General features: G+C 38.7%; 1 protein-coding gene across 3 annotated transcripts in view; it reads left to right on the forward strand.

Annotated features, from left to right (window-relative positions):
* Nucleotides 1-3,853: 3,853 nt before the first annotated feature.
* Nucleotides 3,854-25,036, forward strand: part of GOPC (golgi associated PDZ and coiled-coil motif containing) — a 41,643-nt gene continuing 20,460 nt past the window's right edge. For 2 of the 3 annotated variants that reach the window (XM_004740081.3, XM_004740082.3), the window contains exons 1-2: nt 3,855-4,381; nt 23,943-24,107. In XM_004740081.3, the coding sequence (XP_004740138.1) occupies nt 4,094-4,381; nt 23,943-24,107 (453 nt within the window). In that variant the 5' untranslated portion in view covers nt 3,855-4,093. Of the gene's footprint in view, nt 4,382-23,942; nt 24,108-25,036 lie in introns of all 3 variants that reach the window. The other variant, XM_045071092.1, reaches the window with a different exon arrangement.

A 25,036-nucleotide genomic window follows, 5' to 3' on the forward strand; every position in this document is an offset into this window, starting at 1 on the left:
GAATAGATAAAATAATTCCCAAAGCTTGCATTATACAGGGTGCATTTTTAGTCAAATCAACCAGGTCATTGTTAAATAAACCTTTCTCTTTTGGTTAAGAAAAAACACTCCTTGAATTTTAGAGGAAAACATGTATTTTGTAGATATTCCTGACTCCTGTGCCAATATAAAAATTTTTAACTATGCTTTCTGGCAGGTATCAAAGGTATGTCTTGAAAAGTGACAGCTTTTAGATCCTTAAGTAGACTGTTGTACTGTTTCAATTATTAAGCTGATTCCACAAATACTTACAACATTCTGACCATATTCTATGTTCTGTTTTAGAACCTGGAATTCAAAGATTAAGTAACATATAGTTACTGCTGCAAGGAGCTCACAGTCTAAGGGGCTCCAAAAAAATATGATGTGTTGTAGCAGGTGTTTGCAGGAAACTAAATGGTGATGTTATCTATAGCTCCACATGAGAAGAAAAAAGGAAGGTTTTCTGAAAGAGGTGTCTGAGCTAATCCTAAGCCACTGCACCAAAATTCTCAAGTTTTAAGAATTGGGCAAACAATTTCTCTATATGTCTATATAAAAGAAATTATCAGAAGGAGAATAAGGCTCAGAAATCACTTTGGGATGCCCAGATTTCTTCTTCACTATGCCTATCTCAAAATTTCATATTGTTAGTGAATGTGAATAAATATAATTTAAATAATATGTATGAACATGATATTCTAAGACTTTATCCACATTGCTCAAATAAAATGGTAGTGGATTTTCCTTGGCTTGATTCATCATACAACCGTTTATAGTGACCAACATCATTTACTTTACCTTTTCTTTTTTCCTGGTGGGGTTACTAGAGACTAAATGAAATCTGCGAAGCTTAGTACAACGCCTGGCACACAGTAGAGTTTAATAAATGGTAGTCTCCCTCTCCAGTCCAGAGTGGATCTTCTACAGCCATTCAATACAGTGCCTTTGTGATCGAGGAGGCTCCAATATATGTTTGAACTCTACACTAACCTCACAGTTTAAGCACCAGTACTCACCTAAGAAATCCTTAGCACCTTCTCTTTTGCCCAGTTTCCTCAGTTCCCACCCTATTTATTCTTAGATATACCTCGTGGCAAAACCCCAGAGGGATAAGTTCCTAAAACAAAACTGTCACATTTAAGTTCTATTAGAAAATTTTAATCACATAAGCCTGATTCATGGAACAGTTGTTCAAAGTTTCTGCCAATGCAATTGCAAATAGAAGTATCAACATTTTATTATCTCTAGGAAAACAAATCTCACAGAGATTGAGATTACACACAATTCCAAATTCTGGGGTAGGTCAAGATAAGGCAATCAAAAATAAAATAGATAGATAAATAAATAAATTTACCAGTGTGGGGGAGGGGATGGCAATAAATGTAGGCGAAACACTCTGACAACAGATGGCAGCACTTGAGTATCAAATCCTGCTCTTCCAAAACTTCCATATTAGGTTGTGACTTGCAGAAATGCAAATCCCTGGTAAAGTGGGGCCAAGGATAATGTCTACACAGAGGGCATTTCAGGAACATTTGAACTAGTCACATAGTACCAAGATAGCAAGCACACAGAGATGTGGCAGCTGCTAGAGAGTGGGATCATGACAAGGGACAGCGTGAGATAAAGTATTCTGAGACACAGAGAGCGTGATTTGTTGAAAATGTAAAGGTTGTAAACAGAACTGGAACTTGGTTCTACAATCCTGAAAATGGGGTTTTTACTGCCCATCAGAGCACTGGAAGCATAAACTTTTTTTTTTTTTTAAGATTTTATTTATTTATTTGACAGATAGCACAAGTCTGCAGAGAGGCAGGCAGAGAGAGACAGGGAAGCAGGCTCCCCGCTGAGCAGAGAGCCCGATGTGGGGCTCAATCACAGGACTCTGAAATCATGACTGAGCCGAAGGCAGAGGCTTTAACCCACTGAGCCACCCAGGCGCCCCAGCATAAACATTTAAAACATTTTAACGCATTTTGGCCATACCCACATGGTATGATAGAAAATTGAATGGTGTTTCTTTCTAAAGAAATTAGATTTATTTCCAAGTATAGGCCATACAAATTAAAGAGAGTGATAATAGAAAATGAGTATTAGAATTACTTTTTTGGTAATATTTCTTACATATTAATAGATTTGTACATGGTTTATAAGTGGGAATAATTTTTATTTATTTTTATTTTTTATTTTTTTAAGGAAAACTTTTGGACAGGGGTACCTGGGTGACTCAGTTAAGCACGGACTCTTGATTTTGGCTAAGGTCATGATCTCGGGGTCCTGGGATCAAGCCCCACTAGGGCTCTGTGCTGGGGTGGAGTCTGCTTAAGATTCTCTCCCTTTCTCCTCCCCTTCTCAAAAAAAAAAAAAAAGAGAGAGAGAGAGAGAGAGAAAGAAAAGAAAAACTTTTGGACTGATTTGCCAATTTATTATGCTGGTAACTTATACAAAAAGAATTGGATTCCCTCATCCCTCTATATTCCATGGTTAGTGGCTAAGACTTTGGAGAAAAAACTTTAAAACCTACGTGAAGGAACCTGCTTAAGCTCAAGGCAAAGACCTCACAGTTAGTTTCGCTTTGCTAAGTTTGCTGAAGCCAAAGGACTTTATTGACCAGTGCTAACTAGTGTGCCCTGCAATACCCACAGAGCAAACTAGAGCTATGATTTCTTATTCCTCAATGTCATTGCGTTGGCGAGAGATACACAATGCAGGCTTTGGTGGTGAGCAACTGGAAGAGTCTGTTCCAGATCACAGGAGCCTATCTTAGACAATGCAAGAGGGACAGTTCTCGCCAGCCTACTTTGAAGTCTGATTTCTCCTTCCCTAGGAATGGACTGCTCTAGAAGTGGAAGGGGTTTGACAGTGAACAGGGCTAATGAGCAGTTTGTAAACATTCCAAAGTACTGCAAAATTCAAATAAAGTAGCTGAGTGTTAGACCCACTAGCCTAAGAGCTCTGCTTGAGCGAGGTTCATATCTCACTGTGTGTCTCCAGTGCCTCAACGGGGCTCTGCATGCCATATATTTATCAATATATGAATCTTCAGTTTTGTTTTTATGAAAAGTCACTGTGGGAACACTTCCGTTGTTGAAATAAGTACACTTTTAAAAAACAGTTCCTTGGGGAAACCCATGACCTGTGGTGTAATATTAAGGAGTACCAAGTACTGAAGTTAAGCATTTTACCTTACTACTGAGGGAAGTAAATTTTAGAAACTGAAGCTTTGAGGTTGAAGAATACAACTAAATGGGAACGGTAATATGTGACAGGGTGTAAAACTTGAACCCAGGTCAGTCTGACTCTTAATCATACGACAAAAGATCTCGCATGAATTCTGCAAAACCTGGTCGGCTGCTGTCCTTCAACGCGCAGCCCCAGGCAGTTTCCACCCGGAATTTAGGGCCCGGCTTAGCAAGAAGAGCCCGTACGTCCACCCACCTCACCCTCCACAGGCACGGTAATGGAAAGGTAAAACGTGGCTATTGCGCATGCTCACATCGCCTTTCCCCGCATTCTTTTCCCGGCCCCTGTAAGTCCCCGCAGCCACTCTCCTGGAGGACTTTAGAATGGCTCCCGCCCACTGTGAAGTCAAATGGCCGGAAGCCGTTCCTGTCTGCGACGTGGACACCCTCCTCTTCCTCGGGCCTTTACAGCTTGGAAGCAAACACGATGCGTTCCCGTTTCTCGGGGATTCAAGCGGGAGTTTGCCAGTTGTCAATATGGCCGCTGACAGGCTGGTTCCCAAGCGGAGGCTTTTCATAGGCCAAGGTCACATCCTAGCCCCGCCCATTTCAGCCCACTAGGCTGCGTCCGCCTAAATTTTCGCTACGCATGCGCCGCGGGGGCGGGCCGGGAGGTGGGACGGCTCGATTCTTCCGTGTGCCACCGCCGCCGCCTTAGCTTCGCTGCTCTTGCCACTCTGGGGCTGCATTGCCGGCGTTAGCCGCGCGAGGGGAAGGGAGGGGACCGACGGAGCGTGCGTGCGCGGGGGTCCCCGTAGTCCCAGCAGTTCCTCTCGTGCGGGGTGGGCGGCGGGGGTCAGTAGCAGTCCGGGGAGGCCCTAGACGGCGCCATGTCGGCGGGCGGCCCGTGCCCGGCAGGAGCCGGAGGGGGCCCAGGGGGCGCCTCCTGCGCCGTGGGGGTCTCCCCCGGCGGGGTATCCATGTTCCGATGGCTGGAGGTGCTAGAGAAGGAGTTCGACAAGGCCTTCGTGGATGTGGATCTGCTCCTGGGTGAAATCGATCCGGACCAAGCGGACATCACTTACGAGGGGAGACAGAAGATGACCAGCCTGAGTTCCTGCTTTGCGCAGCTTTGCCATAAAGCCCAGACCGTGTCCCAGATCAACCACAAGCTAGAGGTGAGCTCTGGGCCCTGGAGGAGGTGGCATTCAACCCCAGTTGTCAGATCCCATTTAACGCACCGGTGAAACCACCCTAGAAAATTGCCCACTGGGGCACCTGAGCTTTAGTGTGACAGGGGAGTGTGTGTAAAGGAAAAGAGTGAGATGAGGTAGAAAAAGGGATTTGGATGGACCTGTGGGTGTCCCGGCGTCCTGTCATCCACCTTCCTAGGATCTCTATCAGGAGGAAGCAGGAACTGATTACACCAGCCTCCTGTACATACAACATTAGCAAACCAGAAATTCTCTGTCTGAAGAATATCTTAGTCCACCTTGCAACATTTGAGTTCTTATATGGATTTTCACATTGATAAACTAGGTGTATGTATCATCAGACTGATAGTGTTGATTGTTTTTAACCATTTCAGATCAACGTCTGTTGTTGCACACAGACATACTATTCCTTGCATGCATGAACAATTTAGGGGAATTCTATCAGAGCTCTTAGGAAAATTTAGTGGGATAAACAGCATAGTATCAGTGTTCTTCTCAGTTTACAGTTGGTCTTTAAATTACAGGCAGATAACCACCAGAGTACTCTCCAATTTTTCAAATGACTTATAACATTGAGGTTTTTCCAAAGTCTGGATTCATTTGGGAGAGTGTGTGAAGAATTGTCATTTGCTTAAGTCTGTAATCTTGGTTGTGTGGGTGGAGTGGTGGTAGTTCCAAAAAAAAAAAAAACAAAAGAAGCAAAAACCAAAACAACCTACCGCATTGTGCAGAAAGTTAAATTAATGCATTATTACAGTATTTAGGAACATGGGAGATTAACGTTATTACATAAAGACCATTTTCTAGTAGATAATTTAAGAGAATGAATCTTTCATTTTAAAGTAGATAAAAATTGGACAATTAGTAATGTGCAAAGCTCTTTGAACATTAGGTTACCTAAGAAATCATCATTTCTATCAGTTACAATGATTAAGAATACCCATTGGATTCAAATCAGTGTGATTATCAGATAGATCCTGTCTATAATTAATGGTTAGCGTTCTTTCACTTCCCTGTCAGTTACCCATCAAAAAGATGGTATAATTCATCTGTGATTAGCGTAGATGCAAAACAGATTTTGTTGAAAGAACTGTTCTTTTCTTCCATACTTTTTGAAAAGGTTGGAATGGAAGTGCTCATAGGAAGCTAATCACTTCTTGTTCTAGCTATATGAAAATGTTTCTTGATTTCTTGATTAGTGATTATTTCTAGAAGATAGTTTATTTTTCAGGTGGCGAAAATGCATGTAATGGTTCTTTTTTGAAAATAGTAAAAGCTTTAAATAATAGAGCAGGAATTACTTAAATGCTACGTGAGAACTTTCCTATCATTTACAACTGCAAGTGTCTAATGAGGATAAATAACTTTTTAAAAATGAAACAATACCTATCTGATTTTTTTTTAAATGACGAAGGACACTTTCAACAGTGGTATTTTGATGTCAGATATAAAATCTAATTTTGGAGAAAGGTTTATTCTGTGAGTAGGAGATGGTGCTCGTTCCCCCCCCATCTTTAAATATTTTAAATGAGTATTCAGAGCTATAATAAATTATGTATATTCTTTTTCTCAGAAATTGTAATTACATATTCTGACTCCACATCCTGGCTTAGGAGGTGGCCTTATTTCTCAAAATAAGAAATGCTAGTCTGTCATGATGTGAGCATGTTTTTTCAACATGTTTGAAACCTTTGACTTAAAAGATCTTAGAAAAAGGGGAGGGGACATTTTGTTTTTGTGTTTTTTCACTTACATTTTATTTGTTTGTGGGGTTAATCTTTTTCCATTTAGCAGGTTTTACATTTTTTGTGGAATCGGTATGTACTGGTGAGGAGAGAGCCTCATTGTCAGTAGTGTTTTTCATTTTCAAGGTAGATCTGCTGTTGGATTATCTGCAGATTTTCAGAGGTTACTTCATATACTGTTATCAATCACCTGAGATCTTGAAATCTTAGAAAAGATTTCCATACGTCCTAGCCCTGTTTTATTTTCTTAGTAAGTGGGCTGAATTAGTTCTATTGTTTTAAGGTTATGGACATTAAAATACAACCTTTGAGGCCATTTGTGGCTTGATATAGAAGGTGGGTACTGAATTTCAGGTTTTAGAGGTTGATACCTTAAACCATATTACCAGAATTGAATATTTTTATAATCAAAACACAGATACCTCCAGTATGGGTAACTTATATTTAAATTGGCCTTGAGTATCTTTGGAAATTGTTCCTTCTGCCCATTTGTTGTGTCTTTAGGTAACACCATGTTTAACATTAACATAGCAGTTTAGGAAAATAACTTTAAGAGTCTCATGCTCTACCGACTGAGCTAGCCGGGCAGCCGGAAAATAACTTTAGCTGCAAAAAAAATCATAGGTTACATTTTAAAATAAAATGTAAATGATGTCTACGTGACTGTTGCTTACTATAAGTTATATTTGGGGATAGGGCTTTTATAAGGGGAAGGGGAGAGCAAAGAGTATCAGAATATATTGAGATAGTGCCATTTCAAATTGCTCACATCTCTCTTATTTACCCTACCCACCTACTTGAGAATTCCTGCTATGGTAAGCTACTTGGTGACCGTTGGTGCTGGAGTCGTAGTACTGATTGGGACAGTAGTAAGAGTAGTAGTAGTATTAGTAATATTAGTGTGTTAGAGTAGAATAAAGATTGAAGAACTAGTACTTTAGAAAAACCCATCTCTCTACCTGGAGATGCAGTTTTCTGCCTCTTTACCCCTTCTTTAAAATAACAGCAGAACAATCCATCTGTCACATCCTCCTTTCTGTCAACAGTTCCTGAATCAGTATATCTTTCAAGTAATTTACTTGCAACCATCAGTGGAGAAACTTTGGTCTAGAGACATGTTTATAATGAACTAATGAGGTACTATTCTTTACTGCTTTAAAGCTGTCCTGTTTTTAAACAAGCAGTGAAGCAATGTTGTAGCGTTGAACTTGAAGGTTACTATTGGTTCGGTATGTATTTACTGAGCCCTAATTATGTGCCAGTTGCTCTCTTGGGTATTTGGGATATAATGGAGAGCAAAAATGGACACAGTTGTTTCTTTTTCAAAGCTAGGATTCTGTTGGATAATTAATTGGGATAATTATCACATAAGTGTGAAATTCCAACTTTGTTGCATGTTATGATAGTTATATAGAATAGTGAGAGCCTGTTCTGGGGGATTAGGAAGGCTTCCTTTTGGAAGTGACTATTGAGTTATGACATAAAGGATAAGTAGGAATTAATTAGGCCACAATAAATAGGAATATCAGTCAGTCTTACAGTAGAGAGAATAGAAATTGGAACGCAACTGTGACAGGAAAGTGTGTAATGCACTTGAAAGAAAGCTGGTATGTGTTGTAAGAGCAAAGGGCCAAAGAAATGAGATGTAAGATAAGTTTGAACAGGTGGGTAGGGACATATCTACTTGATTTTACTGGCCATGGGGTAGATTTAGGGGCCGGTATCATAGCAGTGGGAAATGTTTTAAACTAGATGGTAACCTTAGGTATGAGATTAGAATAGTTCACTCAAGCTAGGATAAGGAGAGACTTTGGGACATGCACAGAATGAATGCAGGAAATCATTTAGGAGGTTCTTATTCTGATCCATATGATAGGATAGTGAGGGTAGGATAGTGCAGGGTAGGATAGTGAGATGGAGGTAAGTGTTCAGAACAGGAGAGACTGGAGAAGTAAAAGTAAACAGTTTAGAAATGGATTGGAATGGAGGGATGAGGGAATTCAGGATGACTCCAAGATTTCAGTTGGTTGCATAGATAGATGGATATGCATTATTATTAACAATAACTGTATTGCTAACCTTACTGATCAATTACTAATGGGCAGACTCACTTCGTTTTGCATATATTGGTTCATCTAATTCTCATGACAGTCCTGTGTGATAGATTTAGTATTCTTATTATTCCCATTTTGCTCAGGATTAAGTAAGTGGCCAAAGGCTCTAAAATTAGAGAAGCCAGTTTTTCCAAAAACACATGCATTTATGCCTGGTGTAGGGAAAGAGGAGGTGGAGAGAAAAGCAGGTAGAAAGAGTGAATGTGGCTGGTTAGATTGTAAGAAGGAGTGTGGGGTTCCTGGGAGGTATTGTTATAAAAATTAGACACGTTTATAAGCCAATGAAATGCATCTACTTGAGAGGAAAGCTCAATATTCTAGCGAAAGAGAGGGATAATTAGGATTGATAAGGTTTCTGAATGAAGAAGAGATCAAAGATATATGTAGAGAGAATGGCCTTACATTGAAAGGACAGCTGTTGTACTTTGAGGCAGAGAGAGACAATTTTGAGGGAGAGGGAAGCGGTGAGAGCAGAAGGTAGGAGGTTGAGAGGATTCTGTCTGATGGTTTCTTTTTTGTAAACTTGGAGCCTGGGACAACTGCTGAAAGTGGGTGAGAGTAATAAGAGCTTTGAAATAGGGAAGAGTGGGAGAGCCAACTAGCCAGAGCAATAGAAGGACTGTCAGGCAACGTTGGAGACTTACTTGGAGCTAGTTTTCATAAATTCATGGTACAACCAGTGTGCCCTGTTGCGTGACTTTCTCCAGCAGTGCTTACATGGTTACTAACAGGCTCAGTGATGATAGTAATAATCCAGTGCCATAGCACAGAGTTTGCTATGTAGACAAGAGTGTTACTGAAATGAAAATGGTAATGGGGATGAAGAAAAGGAGATAATCAACTAAAGTAGAAACAGGATTTGATAATTATGTATATGTGGAGGGTGAGGAAGAGGATGCCACCACAGTTCTGTCTGACAGATGGATTAGTTGATAGCTGTTTCATAGTCTCCCCCAAAATTCATGTCTACCCAGAACCTCAGAATGTGACCTTATTTGGAAATAGAGTCTTTGCAGACGTAATTAGTGTAAAGGTAAGCGATAAGATCATAGCCGATTAGACTGGACCCTAAATACAGTGAGATTGTCCTGATAAGAGACACTCAAGACACAGAAAGACACTGAGAAGAAGGCTATCTGAAGAAAGAATCAGAGGTTGGGATGACCTTTCTACAAACCCGAGAAATGCCAAGGATTACTGTCAGCCACCAAACGCTGCGAGACAGGCATGGAACAGTTTCTTCTTTAGGGTATCCAGAAGGAACCAATTCTTGATTTTGAGCTCCTGGCATCCTGAACTGTGAAAGAATAAATTTTTGTTCTTTTAAGCCACCAACTTTGTGGTGACTTGTTGTGAGAGCTCTGTGAGACTTAGACCATGTAAGGAATCCAGGGGAAGGAATAGGTCTGGCAGGAAAAATAATGAGTTTAGGAGATTGTGCATAGTTAAGGTTCTTACCCTTTCTTGTATATTCCTAACATAGTCTCCTAGTTGCTTCTTACCCACTCCAAACCATCCTTTCATTGTCAACATAATTCTAAAATGTTTCATTTTAATGGTTCATATAAAAAAAGGCAACTCTGATTGTGGCCGCTCTTCTTTTTATACTTCCCTTTTATTCATTGGATAAAATTCATACTCTAGCTTGGTGATCAGTACCCACCCAATGTGTCTGTCCTTATTGCTTGTCACCCCTTCGTGGCTGCTGTTTCCTCTCAATAAAACTGGTCTGTGGGCAGTTCTCTGAGTAGGCCTTGCTCTTGCATGGCTTTGCCACCTTGACATAGGCTTTAGTATATAATGCCTTCTCTGTCCCCTTTGTCTACAGTATCGCACACCCACTCATCTTTCAAGGTACCACTTACATCACCATTTCTGAAGGCTGTCCTCACTCCATTTATCTCTGCTCTCTGCAGGCAGAGGCTATCAACACCTTTAATTCACTTGGACTGTTAAGTTGGTTACCTTGTCCTGTCATTAGTGATTGCCACAGCTCTTTACCTCTAGAAGGTAAGCTCTTTGAGGGTCAGGATGATGGCTTAGGTGAAATAATCTCAGTATCATATGCTTTGTGAAAGCTGACTTTAGGTGTGAACATTTTCTCTTTGTGAACCCCTTTTGGTTTCTAAGAGTTGGTTGGTTTTTTTTCCCCTATAGTGCTTTCAAGCCTTATTGAGTAGTAATTCCTCTGAGTGTGGTATCTGGTTGACTTACATGTGGATTACAGAATTGGTGTTTTGCTGGCCCCTTTTTAAAATTGGCAATTTAAAATTCACACATTAAATACCAACCTTTCTGACCTATTTACATCCGTATCTCACTTGTGAGGGGTTTTCATTTCTCAGACCTTTCCCTGCACCATCCATGTATTAGCTGATTTCCGTTCAGTACTTGGGTAAATTTCTCCTCTCTGACCCTTTCACTTCTTCTTTTATCTTCTTTTTTAAAAGTTTTTATTGAAATTCCAGTTAGCTGACATACAATATAATATTCATTTCAGGAGTACAATGTAGTGATTCAACACTTGTATACATCACCCAGACTTTCACTTCCATTTTTTTTTTTTTCTGAATTAGTACATCACACATGCCTCTATTATAATAGTGTTTTTGATACTCTCCATCATAATTGGAAATGTCATTTTATCTCTTTACCAGACAGTGAAATTCTGAAGGACAGAATCCATGTCTTACTCATCTTTTTGTCTCCAGATCCTGGCACACAGCATGTACTCAATACATGTTTATTTGAATGAATAAATTATTTGAAACACTTTTAGTGTTCTGCCATGAATCCTTCCAAGATTACCAATAATCATTCTGTAATACAGGTTTCATGAGAGCTGGGCTGGTGTCTTTCTGATAACATCCATAGTGTCTAACACAGTGTCAACTACACTGTTGAATGACTGAATCTGCAGCTTCATTTATTTCCCTGGTATGTAATTCACAAAGATTTGATTTGTGAGTTAATATTTCATGGTATTCCACTTTAAGAAAAAATTGGAACTATGACTAAAATAACATTAAACCTCGTTAAATGAGTGTATCGTATATGGATTGTGTGCTTGTGACATTTCTAAAATATTGGGTGAGTTGGTTCTCCTCACTCTACATCCAGTTGGATCATAAAGCAACTGAGTTGTTTAACATTAAAATGGAAACAAACATTTTATGTTTTTTTGGGACTTCATTTTGTGGATTAACATCAAAGTAATTTAACTGTCAAAAGTACATCACGGATTTATCTTCTTGCTTCTATTTCAAATCCCCCCCCATCCTAGTTCATTCAGTTTGTCTCCTGTATTACACACAGCTGCCTTTTTTAAAGCATAAATTTGATCATATCTTTCTGCTTAAAAGTCCTCATTTATACTATGAATAAAATTCAAACTTCTTATTATGGCTGGCAAGATCTGTATGATTTGACCTGTGCATATGTCTTCAATGACCTATCTTATTATTCTTTTCTCTTATTCTGTATGTTCCAGCCACATGGGCCTTTCTTCACACTCTAAGACTAGAGTTCTCAAACATTTTGGTCTCAGGACCCACTTATGCTGTACAAACTATGAGGTCCCTAAAGAGGTTTTTTTCTAATGTGAGTTATATCTGTTGGTGTTTACAGTATTAGAAACTAACACTGAGAAAACTTTAAATATTTATTTCAACAGTAAGCCTATTAGATGTTAATAGAAATATCATTTTGAATGAGAAAATAACTATTTTCAAAATAAAGTGCATTGTTTTACATTTAAAAATGATAGTTAAATATCTGGCTTACTAGAAGATAGCTGGATTCTTTCATCTGCTTCTGCATTCAAATAGTTGTGATTTAAGGTTTGGGTTATAGCCTAGGAAGAAAGTTTGATCTCACAGAAATAAATAGTTGGATAAGGGAGAAGTATTTAATAACCTTTTCAGATAGTCATGGATATTTTTCTATAATATAAAAAGGTAATTTCGTGGGGTGTCTGGGTGGCTCAGTTGGTTAAGCGTCCAGCTCTTGATTTTGGCTCAGGGTCATGAGATCTGGCCCGGAGTTAGGCTCTGTGCTTCGTGGGGAGTCTGCTTAAGATTCTCTCTCTCCCTCTGCACCCCTGCTCACGCATGCTCTCTCACAATAAATAAATAAAATCTTTTAAAGGTTAGTTACAGTGTAGAATCTAAAATTCTTATCAGTGAAGTTTTCATCCACTGTTAGAATACAATAATGTGTAGTCATTGAGTGAATCTTTTACTGAGTCATGATATTGACCTTATGGATTGGTCATTTTGAAAATACTGGTTTGCTGAGTTATGCAGATTTTCTAAATCTGGGCACATCTCATTATACAGTCTTTTTAAAGTCACATGTGGGGGCGCTTGGGTGGCTCAGTCAGTTAGGCATCTGCCTTGGGCTCCAGTCACAATCCCACAATCCTAGGATTGAACCCCATGTTGGGCTTTCTGCTTAATGGGGAGCCTGCTTCTCCCTCTCTCAGCTGCTCCCCCTGCTTGTATTCTGTCTCTCTCTGTCAAATAAATAAAATCTTAAAAAAAAAAAAAATCACATTTGTACTATTACCAGTCTCAGAAAAATCTTGAACTGTTTGGAAGCTGTTAAGATCATCATGATGGATTCAGTTTTTCCAAAATTCTAATTTTCATTTGAAAACACAAATTTTTATCATTGGCAATAAATGCTGCCAGTTGTTTGCCTTGAAGTAACAGATTTGCTTAATTATTCTCAAGATTAAGTCTACCAAATACATTAACCTTAATAACTGTATTTGCTCTTTTTCCAAGTAAAAGTGATGTTCCATGAAAAAAATGTTGTGCTTTTTCTTTGGACAACATGGTTTGATATGCAGCATATACACTTTATGCACACTTCCCATTTCATCACACAGAATATTAAAAATACGTACTCAAGGGTTGAGATTTTAAAAATTAGTAATTTTTACTGCTGCGTCATGGGCATTCTTTTTTTTTTTTTTTAAAGATTTTATTTATTTATTTGACAGAGAGAAATCACAAGTAGATGGAGAGGCAGGCAGAGAGAGAGAGGAGGAAGCAGGCTCCCTGCCAAGCAGAGAGCCCGATGCGGGACTCGATCCCAGGACCGTGAGATCATGACCTGAGCCGAAGGCAGCGGCTTAACCCACTGAGCCACCCAGGCGCCCCCGCGTCATGGGCATTCTTAAATGAACTTTTTTTTTAACCATGAGCACATAGTGGTGAAGAGTACACTGCACTGATGTGTACTAAAATGCTGTCATTTACTCATCGTTGCTTTTGCACCTGTAGTACAAATATCAGCATGGTGAAAAAGCCAAATAATATTTTATTATTATTAAAAGAGTTTTGACCTTGTGGATGCTCTGAAAAGTTCCCACAGACCTATGAGAACTGCTGCTTTGATAGTAACAGGAACACTTCCCAGAAGAACCATACTCTCCCATTCCACTAATTCCCTTCTTTTTGTTTCTTTTGGACAGCTTATGCTTTGTAATTATATATTATAATACTTGCTTGTAATGACCTTGGACAACCTAACCTCTCTGCGTTCCAGTTTCCTTCTCTATACAGAAAATTGTATCTCTTGAGGCATAGCATGAGGACTAAGGCAATTAAAATATGCATATATTCACAGTAGCGCCTGGCATCTAGTTAACGCTGTTGTTACATATGCCATTCATTTTCTTTATGTGCCACCTCCTGCAGAAGGCCACCGTAAACTTTGCAGGGCAGGACCCACGTATATTTCATCTACCAGTGTATCCCCAAAACCCAGCCAAGTGCTTGGCCTATGGTTGGGGGTTGACAAATACTTTTTGAATGAATGTATTTTAAAAATAAAAAAAAGTTTGCTTTTCTTAAGCTGCAGAGCAGTTTGGGGAGAAATGATGACAGATGACAATAGTAGTCCTTATGCTTGGATCAAGAGGAAATTGGAGTTTACAGGTGGAGTTTTCTCACAGAACTTTGGTAAGCCAAATGAGCAGACTGTTCAGCAGCTGACTTAAAGAGGACTGTTATTTTCTATCTCAAGGTACAGCAGAGTTTTTTTATATTTGACCCATGAATATACTTTCTGTTTGGTCAGTCTTTGTTTTAGAATAGGACTTTTTTGGCTTTCTGTAATCTTGGGTAGTAGGAGAAAAGCTGACCACTTGGGGCATATGGGAAAAGAGAAAATAGAGGGAGATTCTTTATAAAAGGTGTGTGTTAACTCAAATTAACTTTAAGACTTTGTTCTGCTATGTGGAAGAAGTAGAAGAAAAGCCAGGGAATGGATCGAAATACTTTGTTAGTTACATCATCCCACTGACTTATGTCACAGGAGAAAAGGCCACGTGAAGAATATGGTTCGTTCTGTTTCTGCTGTCGGTCAGGATCCTTTATACAGTAATTTCTGTGATACTTCTTTTTAAAAGTTTAGTTCCAGGAAAGAAAGAGAGTCTTACCAGATAAAACGACATTGCTTCTTTTAATGAGACAAAGAGTTATTTATAGGAAACTTGTATTAAATTTGATACACAATAAACACTATTAGGATATTTTTATAGTGATATCTTGCCATCTCTGTATGTTTATTTTTTACATTTATTTATCCTATGAGCTTTAAAGCCTTTTGGGAAGTAGGTGGGAGAAGATGATCAATTTTAGATATTGGTATTAAATGGTATAATTGCTAGAGATGTAAATTTTAATCCACTTCCATTGTAAACTGCATTTTCAAACATTAAAAAATATATATTTAAAAGCATACTTGTTTCCTTTTAGTGATTACCTTTTGTACACATACTTTAAAACAGAAGGTGTAGAAACATAGGTAAATGTGAAATAAATGTATTTACTTCTTTATCAGCAGCTTTCTATGCTATTGTTCATTATAATTAAACTGCTATTGGGAGTCAACTCTTTGTAATTCTTAAACAACTTGGGGAATGTATGCTTTTGCGTGCATGCATGTCTGTGCTTGCTTATGTGTCTTTCTGTGTATACATATGAGCCCCTGTGTGTGGGGGTTGGGGGCAGTGGTGGGCCAGATGAGGAATGTTCTGAGTCTCTTCCTTAAAGCCCTGTCTGTCTGAGATTTGTGGATGTGATCTCATTTGGAGCTCATGGGCCACTTCACCACCAATTCTCTGTTACTGCCAGGATTACACAGGATGTCAGGAAGTCTATGTTTTAATGCCATTTGTAATTTGGGACAACTCACCTAATCTCTTTGGGTCTTAGTTTCTTCATATGCAAAATAAAGATGCTTTACCTGATTTGTTTCGGTTCTTAGGTTGGGCCCTCTAAAATGTGTTACTGAGAGAGCTGAATGACATGTGGAAACTAATGACTGATGATGTTTGCTAGTTTCTTTTCTTAGTTTGATCCTCTCCCTGACTAGAGGTTTTTGAGGGGTGCTTAAGGGAAACTAATTGGCAGTTTTATCCATAAGCCTGTAAAATAAAAACTAGGTTATGTTTAGAAAGAAAAAAGTACAACTGTTTTGTATTTTCAGAAGATAACATGGACAGAGTATTAGGATCTAGACAAAGTGGAGAAATAGGAAACTCAAAATAAAAAATTCCTTTGATTTTGGTGCCTCACGGTGGAATCCAGTAGTGATGGATTATTTTAGGAAGGAATTATCTCTTTGGAAAAGTTTGGGTGTTCGAAAGAGTGTGAGATGAGAAATAGAAAAGTAACAGCTCCATTAAATACAAATAAGTGGTGATGATAATGCACTGATGTTGTTTAGATAGACTGCTTCTCTTTTTCTTTTTGGGGAATATTTTGTTCCTACTTTGTGAATTACTTGGTTTTCATCTGTTTCCACACTCCATTCCACCTGGACTACATGCAGAGAATCGCTGCTTTAAGAAATCCCACCAGTGATTGATTTAATTGCTTGGGTATAGTGAAGGTCATGGTCCTAAGTAAGGCCCCGGGACTCTCCTAGAAGAAGATCATTTTATCCTTACTGTCTACGGAAAGAATGTCTTGATGGTCAGTTTTATTTTTCTGTACATTAATCTTCAAGATCAAATGTAGGAAAAGTGAAAAGTTTGTTTCCCAGATTAAGACTGTATTTAACATAGTTTTTACTGTTTTTGGCTTTGCTTATTAAAGCATTTTTGGGCTCTTGTTTGAAATTTTAAGTAAGAGGTGAAGGTTGAAATCAGCTGTTTCCTTTAAACTTTCATTCTTGTTCTAATGTTGCCAAAGTAGGACAGGTGAAAAATACTCAGGCTTTTTTATGGTCAGACTGATTTTGAGTCTGTTACTTATTAGCTATGTGATTTGGGGCAAATCATTTAAACTCTTTAAACTTCCAGTTTCCTTAACTACTAAGAAAAAAGTTGGAGAGTAAGAATTACAGATAATGTATGGTGTGTATATGCCTGCCATATGGTGTATAGATGCTTGCTTTCTGGTAACTGTGAATATTGTTAGTAAGTTAAACATATGTATTATAGCTATAGAAACACATTTCTTTTTCCCTCTGTGGCCAGCTGCTTGATAACACTTCCACTGCCTTACCCTGTGAGTAATTGGGTTCAAAGTGCTGTTCTGCCGCTGACCAGTTGGGTAGCCCTGGATATAAAATCAATTTTGATTGGCCTTGGTGTTATTATGTAAATAGTAACTGTCTTAATCATAGTCTTTATATTCTCTGAGATCTCTTTAAATTCTAAAATTTGGTGATATTAGGAAGTTAACCATTAAATAAAATATGGAAATTTCTAATCTTGACATAAAATATGTCAGTGACTGTTTTCTTTGCAGCTAAAATGCTTTTATCATGGATAAGAAATAAGTTACTTAAATATTACTAAATTTAGAGTAAATTTGAAATACTTTTGAAAGTTTGAAAAATAAAATTGGGTTTTGACTTTTATTTTATTTCTTACTGTATCTACAGTGTAGTTCATTGGTGTACATGACAAAGTAGGGCTCCCCTAAACTCTCTCTTTCTTCAAAGGGTTTAGGATGGAAACTTGTTAAAGATCAAGAGATTCTCATTCTATTGGGGGATGATTTGGGACAAGGGTTCTCCAGCAGCTGAGGGCTTCTGTCTTCCTCTTGTGCTCTCACTGGGGCTGGTGGTCCAGGGAGCTCTTACTCCTTAGAGTCCATGTGGACCAGATCTACCACCTGGTTGCTGTAGCCAAATTCATTATCATACCAGGAAATGGGCTTGACACAGTGGTCATTGAGGGCAGTGTCACTCCCAGCACTGAAGGTGGAAGAGTGGGTGCTATTATTGTAGTTGCAGTGGACAGCCTGGTCCTCACTGGAACCCAGGATGCCTTGACGGGGTCCTCCAATGCCTGCTTCACCATCTTCTTGATATTATCATAATTGGCAGCTTGCTTTAGGCAGCAGGTGAGATCCATGACTGGTGAGTTGGGGGTGAGGACATGGAAAGCCTAACCGGGGAGCTTCCCATTCAGCTTCCGGATAACCTTGCCTCCATCCTTGGCTGTAGAAGCAAGGATGATGTTCTGGGCATCCCCTCAGCCATCACGCCACAGCTTCTCAGTGGCGCCAGCCATGGTCTTCTTGTGGCATTGATGGCAAGGACTGTGTCATTAGTCTTTTCATGTTGCCCAAGTTGTCATGAGTGATCTTGGACAGAGGGCCCAGGCAGTTTTTGGTACAGGAGGCATTGCTGACAGTTTCGAGGGAGTTGTAATACTTCTCATGGCTCATGTCCATCACAAACATGGGCCATCATTGGAAGGGGCAGAAGTGATAACCATCTTGGCCATACCCCTCAAATGAGCCTGAGCCTTGGTAGTAAAGACACCAGTGGTCATAGTAAAGTGGTAGTAAAGACACCAGTGGATTCTACAACATACTCCATGTCAGCATCACCGTATTTGATGCTGGAGGGATTTCCCTCTGGGAAGATGGAGATGGACTTTCCATTGATGACAGGTTTTCTGTTCTCAGCCTTGACTGTGCCATTGAATTTGCCATGGATGAAGTCATACTGGAACACACAGACCATGTAGTTGAGGTTAGTAAAAGGGTCATTGATGGTAACAGTTTCGACTTTGCCAGAGTTAAGAGCAGTCTTGGTGCCCAGGTGCCCAGGATGGCCAAATCCAAATCCCAGCCGGCACTGCACGAGAAGATGCATCTATTTGTTGAACAAGGACAGATAGAGAGCCTGGGCTTCAAATTTTAATATCTTCATCTTCTCTCTGTAAAGAATTTTTATTTATTTTTTAAGTAGGGCAGCTCTTGAGAAATTATTTGACTTAGGTTCATGTTTGTAATATGCCACACTCAAAAGGCCCATGTACTACTCTGTTTTCCTTGCCCTTTTATAATAGTTTCTGACTTAAATATTAGTCTGCCAAATTAATTAATGAATAACACTTATGCCTCTTTAACTTACTCCTTCCTTTCTTCTTTCCTTCCTTTCTTTCTTTTTAAAATATTTAATTTATTTATTTGACAGAGAGACAGTGAGAGAGGGAACACAAGCAGGGGGAGTGGGGAGGGAGAAACAGGCTTCCTGCTGAGCAGGGAGCCCAATGTGGAGCTTGATCCCAGGACCCCGGGATCTTGACCTGAGCCAAAGGCAGATGCTTAACGGCTGAGCCACTCAGGCGCTCCTTTAACTTCTTTCTTAACTCTAGGAGTTTTGCTCCGTTATTAATAACTCATGAGGTTTTTGGTTTGAAAGATAAATCATATTGGGACTACCAGCAGTATATGCCTTTTGAAATACAAAATATACCCCCTATCACAAAGATTTAATTAAGTAAATCTAATTAAACCTTTGAAGTAGTTTTTTTTTTTTTTGTCTTTGTTGTTTTTTAATTTGTAAGTTATTGCTACACCTAGCATGGGGCTCAAACTCACACAACCACAAGATCAGGAGTCATATGCTCTACTGACTGAGCAAGCCAGGCACCCTAATTAAACCTTTAGATCTAACTTCCAGTTAACAGATCTACATACAGGAATATATGCCCAATCTACATGGAGGAATATATTAGACAATAGTATAAAGAAATAAGACATTCAGAATGAAAGTCACTGTAATGAAAAAAGAGGTAAGGGTTGTGATAGATTAAATGGCTTATTTTAAACTATTTTTAAGTGTAGGTTCACTTTATTATAATCTTCATATTGCTCAAAAAGAGTGTATATTTCTCAAATATTTATTTTCCTTTTGTGATCACTTTGTTTCAAAGACTATAAAAACCTATAGGTTTTTGATTTTTTTTTTTTAACTAAGAAGCACTTTTTAGATAGACATTTTTAAAGATTTTATTTATTTATTTGAGATAGAGTGTATGAGAGAGAGTACAAGATTAGGGGCAGAGGGAGAAGGAGGAGCAGACTCCCTGCTGAGCAGGGAGCCTGATGCGGGGATCCATCCCACAACCCTGAGCTCATGACCTGAGCCGAAGGCAGACGCTTAACTGACTGAGCCACCCAGGCGCCACAAGACTTACTTGTATTTTAAAGGAGCAATCTTCAAGATACACTGAACATTGTCTGGTAACAGGTGAATTTAAAGGTTTATAATTATTTTGGTAGGCATATTTTTGTTAAATGGAAGAAGATCTATAAGACATTGATCATATATGTAAGTTTATTTTTCTTTTCTAAGTTTTTCAGTAGGAGTATCTGTGAAAGATACTGTGTGAAAACTGTTACATACCCTTTTAGAAGACAATGGAAATGATGTCCTAATTTAATCTCTTGTGTATGTTTATTATATTCAAAGAACAGAGTCAACTACTAGCATAATTATTTCTTTTAGCATTTAAATCTTTTTTAAAAAACTGAAGGGTATTTGATACACAATGTGACATTAGTTTCAGATGTACAACTATATGCTCTGCTCTGCTCAGCATAGATGTAGCTACCATCTGTCATGACTATATTTCCTATGCTGTACCTTTCATCCTGTGACTTGCTCATTCTATAACTGAAGGCCTGTACCTTTCATTCTCCTTCATCCCCCTTTTTTGCCCATTCCCCTACTCATAATGGTGTGTGTGTGTTTGGAGGGAGGAGGAAAGAGAGTGTGTGCTTGCAAGAAGAAGAAAAAAATAGATTATCCTGTAGAAAAATAGGCAAGAGACTTGATATGCACTTCACAAAACAGGCTATTCAGATGGCCAGTAAACATATGAAAAAGGTGATTAACCTTATTAGTAATCAAGAAGGTTTAGTTAAAATCACGATGGAATTCTACTGCTTTCCTACCAGAATGGCTAAAAGTAAAAAGATTGACAGTACCAAGTGAAGACAAGGATGTAAAACCATCAGAGTTCTCATACATGATGGGCATGTCAGTTGCGTGATGACTTGGAAAACTGGCCTTATTTGCCAAGGTTTAATGTCCTCATACATTGTAAACCAGCATTTTGTCTCCTAGATATATACTGCACAGAACTGTATTCCATATGTACCAAAAGACAGGTTTATACAAATATCAATTTAATAGTCAAAAACTGGAAACCAGCATAAATAATCAAAAAGAATGGTAAGTTTTGGTCTTTTCATTTAGTGAATACTATATAGTAGTGAAGATGAATGAGCTGCAGCTATACAAAACATGAATCTCATAAACATAAGCTTAAGGCAAAAGCCAGGCATGAATGAATGCATACTATATGATTCTCTTTATATAACGTTCAGAAACCGGCAAAATTAGTTGTGGTGTTAGAATTCAGGGTATTACTCTAATAATTCTGTCTGTGGATGAAAGTGGAGGTAGTTATTAGGAAGGAGCCACAAGGAGAGTCCTCGAGTGCTAATACTGCGCTGTTTCTTCATCTGGATGGTAGTTCAGTAGACATGTTTTTTTTTTTTTCTGGAATTCATTGTGTGTGTAATTCTCTGATGTTAAGTTATACATGAATAAAAATATTATAAGAAGCAATGAGGAAGTTCTTCTGATAGGGAGTGATCTCCAAGAAGTAACACAGGCAAGATACAGCAGTGTTTACATTATAAAACATTATAGTTTCTTTTTTTTTTTTTAAAGATTTATTTATTTATTTGACAGACAGAGATCACAAGTAGGCAGAGAGGCAGACAGAGAGAGAGGAGGAAGCAGGCTTCCTGCTGAGCAGAGAGCCCGATGTGGGGCTTGATCCCAGGACCCTGGGATCATGACCTGAGCCGAAAGCAGAGGCTTTAACCCACTGAGCCACCCAGGTGCCCAACATTATGGTTCTGTGCCCAACATTATGGTTCTGTTTATAGCATGCCACCTCTTTTCTTTTACCTCTGGTTGTTACCCAAGCCCCAGTCCTTGGCCATCTGTTTTCCCTCTAATTCAGTCTTAGGATATAAATTCCTATCTCTGTGCTTCTCAGTGCTTCTTAGTCCCAATTTATCACTTTTTTTTTTTAAATTTCCAACATTCTGTGGCATAGTTCCTATTGATTATATCATGGCTAACACACAAACATGTCTAAAACTTAGATCTAACTCCCTCAAGTCTAAATAAGCTACCATCCTGATTTTGCTATTTCTTTCAATGGCTTCAGTATTCTCTAAGCTTGAAGTATTTGTCATTGTTGATCTAATTCTCCACTGGACATCCAGTCTGTGTTGCCAACAATTTCCTTTCAGCATCCTGAAATGCTTTATTTCCATTTCCAGTGTTCCCATGATAACATCATTTGAAAAGCTACAATAGGGTATTGATAAAGGGTGAAGTCCCTGTCTTCACTTTTCCTGCAAATAGCATGTTGCTAAAATGGCATTGGAAAAAAATGTTTCAAAGTTATACAGTGATGATGGTTGTATAACTCTATGCAGTATACTAAAAACTGCTCAACTGTATATGTTTTTTTTTTTTTAAGAATTTATTTATTTATTTGACACAGAGAGAGATCACAAGTAGGCAGAGAGAGGCAGAGAGAGAGGAAGGGAAACAGGCTCCCTGCCTAGCAGAGAGCGGGATGTGGGGCTCGATCCCAGGACCCTGGGATCATGACCTGAACGGAAGGCAGAGGCTTTAACCCACTGAGCCACCAGGTGCCCTTCAATCGTATACCTTTAACGTGCATTTTATGGTACAGCAATTATATCTCAAGAAAGCTGTGATTGGAACAAAACCAAAAATGTCACTGAGAGCATGTAATGATTTCCATTGAGAATAAATCTTAGTTTTGGTCTTTCATCCAGAACTAGTCATTTATCCAGCTTCATGTTCCTAACCAGTCTTGGGCAGTCTGAGCATTACTCAGAGAAGAAAACTTCTCTGAGTAATCTAATCTCCTTGATAATAACATCTTCGTATTGTAGTAAGTGCTTTCATGTATAAGATTAATAATCTCATGAGAATAGTCAAAGCGATGGATATTATCCCTGTTTTGAAATTAGGGAAACCAGTGAGGGACAGAGTGATTTATCTAGAAGCACAGGGCTAGTCTTAGCATTCATTTCAACTTAAAGATACTTCCTGAACATCTTTTGTGTACTAGGTACTGATTGGTGCAGTTGGGATGCAGAGATGTATTTTAGTCCTTTGGTCGCTGAACCCAGAGAATTTACCTAAGTTGCTTCTGGTTTCTCTCTGCCTCTGCTAGTCTTCTTTCCATCTCTAGACTGCTTTACTACTTTTGTTTTATCCTTGTCATTTAACTTCGAAGCACTTCTGAGCTCTCTTTCCTCTTTAAACTTTTCTTTGCTTTGAATTTCTTGGGATGACCAATTCTAAATATATTTGTAACTTGCCACATTTTTCTTTAGTGGGCTTGCATTTAGATCACCTAAGTTGATAAGAAAGCTTCTCCAAGACATAAATAATTATCTATAATTTTAAAGATATTTCCCACAATTCTTTTCTCATTGAGCCCCTTGATGCTTAGGCCAATTATGTTGCATTTAAATAGAAAAATCAGACCTTTCCTTGAGCTTTAATCTGTTGGCCATTTGGGAAGACCAGACCCACAAGAAACATATCGTGTGTGCAAGTGTAAAACACACCAGTTGTGAAAAGTAAAAACTTCAACTTGAATGTATAAGTGGTTCTGAGGAGTTGTTCTGCTATAGCAGAACTGTAGCTTACCCTTAACTCTGATATTTAAGCCCATTGTGACCTCAGTGGCTCCCACCTTAGCACCTGAAGTAATTACTAGATAGTGGGTTGGTTGATGTGGGCTCATATTCTCTGGGGTGGCCACTTGCCTCTCCTTTACTATACCATTAATGTTAATGGACCACTGTGGCACACGTTATCCCTGAAGATGATGAACCATCCCATATCTCTATATTTTTGTAAGCTTCGTAGGTAAAGGTGAGACAGTGAAAAGCCCTCTTCAAATAAGCAACGTAAAATGGAAGTAGCATTCTGTGCTATTAGGAGGTATTAGGAGGTGGGGGTCCCTGGCTGGCTCAGTTGGAAGAGCATGGGACTCTTGATCTTGGGGTTTTGAATGTGAGCCCCACATTGGGTATAGAGATTATAAACAAGCAAACAGACTTTATTTTAAAAAAAGAAGGTACTGTTTATGGTAGAGTTGGTTCTCTTGCCACTCAGCTATCTTACCAGTGCTATTGAATTTATGACTGTTCAGTTGGATGTCAGTTCATCTGTTCATTTTAAAGGTAGTTTCTCTGTGTCATCTTTAAATAATTATTAGAGTCAAAATAAAATTAACTTACTTGATGGTTTTTATTGTTGTTCTTTTATAAGGCACAGTTGGTGGATCTGAAATCTGAGCTGACAGAGACCCAGGCAGAGAAGGTCGTGCTGGAGAAAGAAGTCCACGATCAGCTTTTACAACTGCACTCTATCCAGCTTCAGCTCCATGCTAAGACTGGTCAGAGTGTTGACTCTGGTACCATTAAGGCAAAACTGGTAAGTAGTTTAGTAGGTGACATATGCTAACATGTATTTTAGAAGGTGAAGAAGACAGTTTTTAATGAGGCTTTTGAAAATAGAGGGTAATATATGCTCATTGTGGGAAATTCAGAAAACGCAGTAGATGTAAAGATCTTTACGATCATCCACAGTCTTATTAGCGAGGGTGAAAAGGGATAATACCAATAAGCAGTTGATATTTAGAATAGGATTGTTTTCCTATTTGAAAGTATCTGTGTAAATATATTTTAAAGGTATTTGTGATTATAACCTGTAAACATAATTTTTGCCCTATTGGATTGGTTAGGATTAAGTTCTGCTGCATGTAACAGAAAGCCAAATAACATTGGGATTATTCTCGAGTAGTACAAATTATTTCCTCCCGAGTCTGATATAGGTAGTCTAGAGCTGGTATAATAGCTTTATAGATAACTAGGTATATCCAGGTGCTTTTTGTAGTTTGTAGTTTTGTAGTCTACCATTTTTAGCTCATGGTTTCCATCCTTAGGATTTCTTCATTCCAGGCAGGAAGAAGGAAGAATTTAAGGGCAAAAGGATGCTTCCAGGCTGCATTAACCTTCTTTAAAGAACTTTTCATGAAATCCTTCTCAGCGATTTTTGCCCGTCCAGTTAGCCATCTCATTGGCAACCCCAGCTTGCATTTCAGCCTCTTAGCTGGTCACATGGCCATCTCCAGTCAATCTGGAGCCCTTCCTTATGGAAGAAGGGGAAAATAGAATTAGGTGCGAACCGATGGCACATTTTTTTCTGTTGCTCTTATAAGCATTTTTCTTGCCACTGAACATTCTTTAATGTTTGTATAATACTCATTAGAGACATTTTCCATAATTAACCTTTGCCCTCTTAAAACAGGTTGGTTCAGTAGAAAATTTGAAAGTTTCATTTCAGCTTAATCTCCTATGTAT

Source organism: Mustela putorius, unplaced genomic scaffold, assembly GCF_011764305.1.
Source record: "Mustela putorius furo isolate JIRA1106 unplaced genomic scaffold, ASM1176430v1.1 tig00003983_pilon_pilon_pilon, whole genome shotgun sequence".
NCBI lineage: Eukaryota > Metazoa > Chordata > Mammalia > Carnivora > Mustelidae > Mustela > Mustela putorius.